This window comes from Vanellus vanellus (genome assembly GCF_965231255.1).
Source record: "Vanellus vanellus genome assembly, chromosome: 13".
Classification (NCBI taxonomy): domain Eukaryota; kingdom Metazoa; phylum Chordata; class Aves; order Charadriiformes; family Charadriidae; genus Vanellus; species Vanellus vanellus.
In genome coordinates this window covers 671,143-679,220 of record NC_138918.1, presented here as the reverse complement: position 1 = coordinate 679,220, position 8,078 = coordinate 671,143, and the positions used below count along the sequence as shown (strand labels likewise).

The 8,078-nt window shown below is 46.3% G+C and overlaps 1 protein-coding gene across 1 annotated transcript in view; it reads right to left on the bottom strand.

The window, feature by feature from the left end:
• Positions 1–1,044: 1,044 nt before the first annotated feature.
• LARS1 (leucyl-tRNA synthetase 1) overlaps positions 1,045–8,078 on the bottom strand; it is a 32,915-nt gene continuing 25,881 nt past the window's right edge. Inside the window, exons 29-32 of the mRNA XM_082489821.1 lie at positions 6,790–6,894; positions 5,049–5,144; positions 3,934–4,066; positions 1,045–1,415 (exon numbers count right to left, since the gene is read on the bottom strand). Coding sequence (XP_082345947.1) covers positions 1,210–1,415; positions 3,934–4,066; positions 5,049–5,144; positions 6,790–6,894 — 540 coding nt within the window. The 3' untranslated portion in view covers positions 1,045–1,209. The remainder of the gene's footprint in view (positions 1,416–3,933; positions 4,067–5,048; positions 5,145–6,789; positions 6,895–8,078) is intronic.

Sequence of the window (8,078 nt, the reverse complement as noted above, 5' to 3'; positions counted from 1 at the left end):
GGGTGGCCAAGTGTTTGCCCCCCAGGCCCTGCAGCAGCCGGAGCATTGAGCCCCGACCCTTCCACCGGCCGCTGCCCCGCGCCCGGGAACTGCCTCAGCCCATGGCATCACCCGTTTTCTCCTGACAAGCAAACCTTCTTTGAGAACAGCGGGAGTAGTTGCTTAGCAGGACTGGGGAGAAGCCGTAGCCGAGGAAAGCTGGGACCACAACCCCCACCTGCCTCTTCAAAGGGAAAGCCAAGGGAGGGGCAGACAACGGCAGCCCCGGCCAGCAGCGCTGGTGCTCTGGGCACGGCCGGCCTGGGCTCCTGCGCCGCTCTCCTCCCACACGTAACGTGTTGTTAGAGGAAGTTCAAGTGTTAAGCCCTACGGAGCAGCGAGAATTGTGAAACAGCCGAAGAGCAACGGGGCAGAACGAAGCGTGCTGCTCGTCAGCAGCCTCCTTCACGAGTTTGCCGACAGAAGTCCTGAAGCTGCACACGTTGATTCCCAATTCAAAAGAAGGGAAAAAGCAGCCTGTGATAGGCATGAAACTACCAAACCCCATCAACTTAAAACCTACAAAAAGAACACTTAACCTTTCCACTTAAAATAGATTTATGAGTATTTATATGAAAGAATAATGGAGGAAAAGTCAGTCTTTAACAGCGTTTGCCACAGGCACTCCCGTTTCAAGAGCTGAGAAGCACAGAAAATTTCCTATTTAACTCTTGCTAAAGAGCTCCTCAGCGTCGAATTACTTCTGAACCGCCAGTCCATGTAGAAGTGCCCTAACGGTGTCGAGTCATCTGGGTCATTGAAAAGTAATGCAGAAGTGTGCAAGCAACTTGTCCCCCTCTGTTACAGGAGGTTTACAACCAACCTCTCTACCCAGACCCCAGCCTGCTCAGGAGGCAGCGGAGTTCTGAGTGTGGGACTCCAGTTTGCTTCCGAGAACGCTGCCCACAGCTGAAAAGGAAGATTCGCCACATTAGCGTTCAGGATAACTGTTTCTTTCCAAGAAAAGCCAAAGGGCCAGAGGAAAATAATTTTATTGTATCCACATTTGAAAGAGTAGGGATGAACTTGCATGCTAATTAGGTTGGCTTGGGTGGGCGGGTTTGTTTTTTTTTTTACAGAACAAATTGTCATCTTTTTTCATTACAGATGCTTTCAAAGTCACGCTACGAACTTTCTCGCTGCCAGGGATCAAGCCAGGTACGTGCCAGTTTAATGAACCAGATAAACAATCGTGTCACCGATGTCCTTTGTCAGACCATTCTCAGAAATGCGAACACGTTTCTCGTCCAGGTCAATGTGGAAGACGGCCTGCTCCAGAATGGGCGTTTTCTCCGCTTCTTCTTTGCCAAGGACTGGAACACGGCGTGGCCCGAGCACAGGGTCATCAAACCGCATCAGCTTCACTTTAGAGAGATCTGCAGTAACGAGACTGGCTAGTCAGGCTACGGGATCTACACGCAAGCTGTAGCATCAGCCGAATTAATCAAAACAACACTTAATACTTGGTACTTTAAAATATCTGCTCCAAGGAAATACAGTCTCTCGGGAATAACGTTCACATGAAGATTTACACCCACTACAAAGATGTCATTCGCTGGTTACAAAGCAAGCGACCAGCGGCAGCGGGGATAAGCCACACAGGAACACCAACTCCCGACACCACCCTAAAGCACCAAATTTGCCTGATCCGGTCTTGGGACAGCTACGAGTAACTGAACAGTTATGGTATCATTCTCTGAGGAATGAATTTCAGAGACTGGGAGAAAGGAGAAGGTGAGAGTTGTTTTAAATACAATTCCCTAGTAACAGAAAATAATACAAGGCTGCTAAGCAGACCAAGGAATCTTTCGGAAGCCTGGGATCTCTCAGCCAAGCCTTCCTCCAAGTGCAACCTTCCAGCCCTCGTGCACCAACAGAACACTGACACCTTCTGGAGAAGGCAAAGAGCGAGAGAGAGGCACTGCTTAATCTCACTTGTTTTAAATCCCTTCAAAATATCTACCTAACAGGCGGCCAGGTGATACGCGTACACATCTACTGCGGATACAGTGCATTTCCCCCACCTATATGTTGCTACTTTATCACACGTCCTTCCCTGTGTGCACCATCATCAGTACGCAGTTGTCTTTGTTCTGCAGATAAACATTAATATAAACACAAGCTGTTGAAAGATACAGAAAGAAATGACTCTGCTGTCACAAGCTTTTGGATGAGGTCCAGTTTGCCTTTTATACCCAGCTCATGGTGCTTCGGATTTCTTTGATTCTTAATTCCTGCATTCTTCAACAAAAACACAGCTGCTGTTCCTTTAAGAAAGCTATTTCCTTTCATTACACTGTCCAGAAACTTAACGCTTGTTTCAACGATGTCTAACATGAAATTTTATCATACTATTCCGTGTTTTCCTAAAATATCTCTCCAAGTAGGTGAAGTGAAGAATACCAAAATTATCAACAAGTAGGCCAGAAAAAAAAAATTGCTTATTTCCAAGAAAAACTGAGGAAAAGCACCTGCTCTGAAACACTGCTACTAACAAAGACCACCTTTAGACTGTCAAGGTACCACGAACGTTTAAATTGACGACAGCAGCACTCCAACGAGGCAGCTGTTACTCCAACTGCAACATGGCAAAAAACTAAGAGGCCGAGATTTTCTCAGTGCCACACAACGAGACAGTGACAAAGATGAAAACAGCACCTCTCCTCTTCTGTCCTGCACATCACCTCAAGAATTTACACGGCAGCAGCATAGCCCTGCATAAAGTTACCAGACAGAAAACTATTTCGAAAGCAAAGAAGCAAGAGGAGGCAAAGTAATTACGGGCAGCAATCCCAGCGTTTTTTTGCCAAAAAAAGGCATCTCCACAGAGTCGGATTTTTCCCCTACGCGGGAATTCAGGTTCCCAAACCACAATACACCAGCCACTTCGGAGCGCTCCGCACGCCCCGAGTAAATACGCCGTAGCAAAAGCAGCACCCCCGGGCTCGGCCTGGAGACCTTCACCGGAGCTTTCGCTGCACCACCACCGAGGCACCAACTTCTGGCAAGCGAGCGGCGACCGCCGTCAGACACAGCGGCAAGCTCTGCCCCCCCCGCCGCTCTCGCTTGGGTCCCCACCAGCTCACACCAGGGCACGGAAGAGGCAGGGCTACAACAGCTTAACTGCAAAGTGGGTTCACGGGTGATGAAATGCTTTTGTCTTAGTGCTTTCAGGCTGGAATCCACTATGGCCGCAGACCGAGCGCTCTCCAAGAAACTCTTCCAGTACTTATTGCCTCTCTTACCACCGCAGCGTTCAACGTTTAACAGTTGAAATAAAGTATCAGCGCATAAAGACTAGAAGAGTAGAGAGGGAAGAAATAGCTCAGAAGATCCAAAAGGAATATTAAACTAGTTCCCACAGGGCTTCCTAATTCGAGTTTGGCGTAAACAGCGGTAATTGATCGGCTATTGAGCAATTCTTCAGTAATCCCAATTTTAAGTGAGCAGATAGTTTTCCACTATGAAATTATTAGGAGCCAACATAGCAACTGTTAAATTAATTCACCCTAGGCTAAATAGAAAAATAAATTTGACAAATTTTTTTCAGCCCTGGGCTCCAAAACAGAAGCAGCAGAAGCTGCCTATAACCAGAGTGGGACTAACTCTTTTTCTTGGAAAGTCAAAGCACAAGGGGAAATAAAACCCCTATTAATCTCCGGCTGCAACTAGGTTTCGGTGTGGCAGAACAAAAGACTAATGAGGCAAACCCAGAGAAAAGCCTGCCTATTTGCAGATTCTCTCTTGTCCTGGTCACTCAAACACAAAACTTCTTGCTCCTTTCTAAGCATCTATGACAGCAGCACCGACTTCAGCAGCTTTGTTCCCACTTCTGTCCTGGAAACATTAATCTAACCAGCGTGTGACAGCTGTATGCCTGTGCTAGTGTTTTACCTTTGATTCCTCTGTCCATCTTCATTAAGCGTCTGATCACTGTCTCTCTGTTGTCTCCTTGCCTGATTTCAATTTTTGTAGAGAAGTGGCCATTCGATGGTTGAGGGTTCACCAAAAATACAGACACGCTGGGCTGTAAGGAAGTTAATACAAACATTAAAGGAGAACGTTCCTCTGGCCTCAGAGGAAACGTGAAACTAAAACAAATAAACATCATCTGTCGACAAATATTCCGGAAGGACAAACTTCATTTAGAAAGGCTGACTGCCCTTGGCAGAACGCGAGCACTCCCACAACTCTTCCAAACATCAGCCACAGTATACACAAGCTTTTAGGACATACTTAGGGAAACAGTATTAGAGCTAGAAATATTCATACACGATACCAACGTTGCAGAGTTTCACTAATCTTACACATTACTCACTAATTCTTCCACTAATTCTCCACGACACAGCTGGAGGAGTACTTTTGAAAGGTTTTATTTTTATGCAATTGAGTGCCGTGTATTAGCCCATTAGAAACCAACGGATAAAAACAAGGGAAGTATTAAAAAACACTTTAAGATTCAGCAAACGAGTAATACAAAGTTTCACGTGGAAATTTATAATACCTTAAAACAAGTATAATAAGCAACATAACTCCTAAATAACAGTGGTGAAGTGAGGTTCAGCCACACTTGCACAAGACCTTCTCAATTCTCTATCATTTGTGGCCCATGTTTTAACGGGAATACAATCGGCCTTATCTAAAGAGCAGTAGTTGAGCCATATGCTGAAAGAAACAGATATAAGAATATGCCAGTGCTCGGGTCACACGTTTGTAACTGTCTTCAGGTCAAACCATTACATTGTGCTGGCTGGAAGAGCCTTAAAGTGAGGTACAGTCACAGTCAGAGTTCTATACAGAGGAAGAACAAAAAAATCGTATTTGCTTCAGGAGACGTTTCTTGTTTTGAAGGGCTGTTGGATCAAAGACAACAAAATTCCAATATTCACGTCTGATTCAAGGTTTTACATGGCATATTTGCTTTTGTTTGGTTTTTTAATTTTGGGGTTGTTTTTTTTTTTTTTTTAAGTAAGTTTTCAGACTTCCAATATCTGAATTTCTGATTTTACCTCAGTTCTGAATGTGGAAAATGGTTTTCCAGGACAGCAGTCTTCTTTTATTTTATCTTCTGCTTCAGATGCAAACTTCACTTCAATATGATCCAGCTGTTAAGGAAAAAGGCAAAAAGAGGGTGGGAAGGGAAATAAGCAGGAGTTTAATCGCTTGGGAGGGAACAACAGGAGTTACCAGGTCTATCAAACAACTGTTCACGTAGTACAGCGGAAAGTAAACGTGCCTTGACCTAAGGCAACAACAGCACGCCCAAAATCACAACGTCCTGTTTTGGAGGGACCTCTGAGGGTCACCTCCCCCCTGCCCGAAGCGGGACTACCGCCCGCGCTGCGCCGGGTCCGGCCGGAGGCCAGAGCCGCCGCGGCCTCCCCGGGGCAGCCGCCCCCACGCTGCGCCCGCAGAAACCTCTCCTCTCGGCCCACCCCAGCCTCGCCAGCGGCACCTACAGCCGGCCCTCTCCTGGTTACCGTCCCTCCTCCGGCCACTCTGCGCAGCGGCTCTCTGCCAGGCCTTCCCCTCGGCCAGCCCCAAGCAGCCCGCCTCCCCCAGCCCCGGCCGTCCCCAGGCTCCTCTGCTCCTCACAGCCCCTTCAAACCGGGGCTGCGGACTGGGGGAGGCGGAGAGGGGGGCACGGCACCGGCACACACTCCCAGTGGGGCTCAGCAGAGCCCAGTGGAGATGGATGACTTCCCCTGACCCGCCAAACCGCGTCCTATACGGGTAACTCCTCCTAACGTAGGTCAACGCGCAGCGTGGCTCGTTCGCAGCGACAGCACACTCGCATTAAGTTTATCTTAATCTTGAGAAGCCCACAGAAAGCCGTCTGGAGCAGAGCTGAGGGCCGGCCAGCCGGCTCCAGCTTAGAGAGAAGCGTGGGGTAATTCTGCCCTGCTACGGAACTTGACGATTCCTGTTAAAACTTCGGGGGATTTCACAGCCCAGTTCTTAAGTATCTCAAGATTCTCCCTCGTGAAAGATCCAGTGTTTAAAAGATCCAATAAAGTTAAATAAATAAAGTCCAATAAAACCACATTTTTTCCATACTGTACAGGTTACAAAATGAAGTTTTGCAATATATATGTACTGAACAGGTGCTTTCTTTTTTTTCCCCTTTTACAGAAACCCTGCTAACATTATTAACACGTTGCCTGTTGAGCTAAACTCTGGTTAGCACATGGAGCAGCGCAACTGCTACGAGACTGGTGTCCATTTTACTGCGGAGCAGAGCTTTACAAGCCCTGCCCAGAACCGGCTCCTTGAAGAGGGCAGGGTGATCTGCTCCAGCCAACGCGCCGTGGTGAGAGTCCAAGGATACAAGGCTGAGGACTCTGACCGTTCGTGCTAGTAAAGCCTTGAAACATCTCCCTCCGATTTCTTCAGCTGAAAAAGCGTAAGTCGCTGGCTGGCTCAGAGAAAAACATCTCTTCAGAAGCGTCGCTGGACTTTGCTATCACAGATACAACCAGCACTGCAGCAAAACCCACCTCTCTTCTGTGGGAAAACATTTGTCTACTGCACAACTACCACTACGTCTCACGTCTCTATTTAACAGATTTATACACCTATATTTGACAAATTTAAACAGCAAGATCAAAATACAGATAGCTGATAAAAACCTATCACTTGAGCAACGTACACCCAGAAGCTAATGTGAACAGGCGTAGAGCCCTAGGAAAGGCTGGGCCTCCAGCTATCCCAATAAAAACCAAGTAAAGAACATGCCAAGTATATACCAACCTCCAGGGAATTTGTCAAATAGACAATATTCTCCAGGAGCACTGCACGTTCATCAAATTCCAGTTCCAGATCAAGAACACGTGAACCATTCTTCTCCAGATTTTCCTGTCAAAGGAAAGAAAAGGATTAAACCCCTCTAAATGCTGCGAGTAAAATGATGCTTCAAAATGGCCAACTATCTACATTAGTCATGAAAAGAACAGGCTTTTAAATATGAAAGCTCTCTGCTGGCACAACATGCTAACGTAGGAGCAATAATTTTCTTGTAACAGGGTTTCTTCTGCAGGGAATTAGTGACACTGATGGGAGGAGTAAGAGCAATTAGAACACATTTTTAATATAGAATTGAAAAGGTGTTTGACATTCACAGTTATTTATAATCCCTACTTAATGTGCAGGTTGAGAATTCACAAAATAAGTCAGCATTCCAGTTGGAGTTCACAGCAGGAAATTCAGTCTTATGACCCAGTTTCAAATAAAGGACAAGCACACAGCAACTGGACATGTTCACAGCAGTTGTAAAACAAGTTCGCTCAGGGAAATAACAACTGCTTTATACGTTAACATAAAAGTAACTTAATTAGTCCAGAAAGCCAACAGCAACAGTCACAAGAGAGAGTATTACAGGCAATATAAAACCATGTGAAATTTTTTTTTTTTTTTAACTAAAACAGAACTTCCTCTTCGGAATTGAATCTGTTCCTGTCTTGCCTTCATATGCTGAGCCAGCTGTCTCCTTTGAAGCTCTGCTTTGTCAGACTCAGCACGCTTGTGGTTTCCTGGTTTCCTTGTCAGTTTAATGTGAAGGATTCCCTACGTTAACACTGAATTGTTTCCCTTTGTAAATCACAAAGTTTCTTCTACATTTAAACTCTCCTTTGATGAATAGGAAGCACAAGCAGAAACGCTCCTTGTACCGTGGAATTGCTGAATAATTGGTTTCAGAGAAAAGCATACTGATGTAGGGAGTCTGAGCTCAGAGGTTTCTACGTCTTTATGTGGCATCGCTTACTGCTCTTTAAAAGTGAAAGGATCGATTATTGGGTAAGGCGCAGCACGCCAACCCGCTCCCTGCGCGCCCCTGATCACTATTAACTACGGACATCAAACAACAGGCGTGTTTCAGACCCAACGCACTTGTAGGACTGACAGCCTGCCTGACCTTTGCCAGCTCTATCCGTTGATCTAACACACCAGTACGTCGCTTTGCAAACTCCACTTAGACAGGAGGCATCGCAGCTGCTTGTGCTCTCTGTTCCCCTGGAGGCTTCTGAGCCACCATGAAAAGG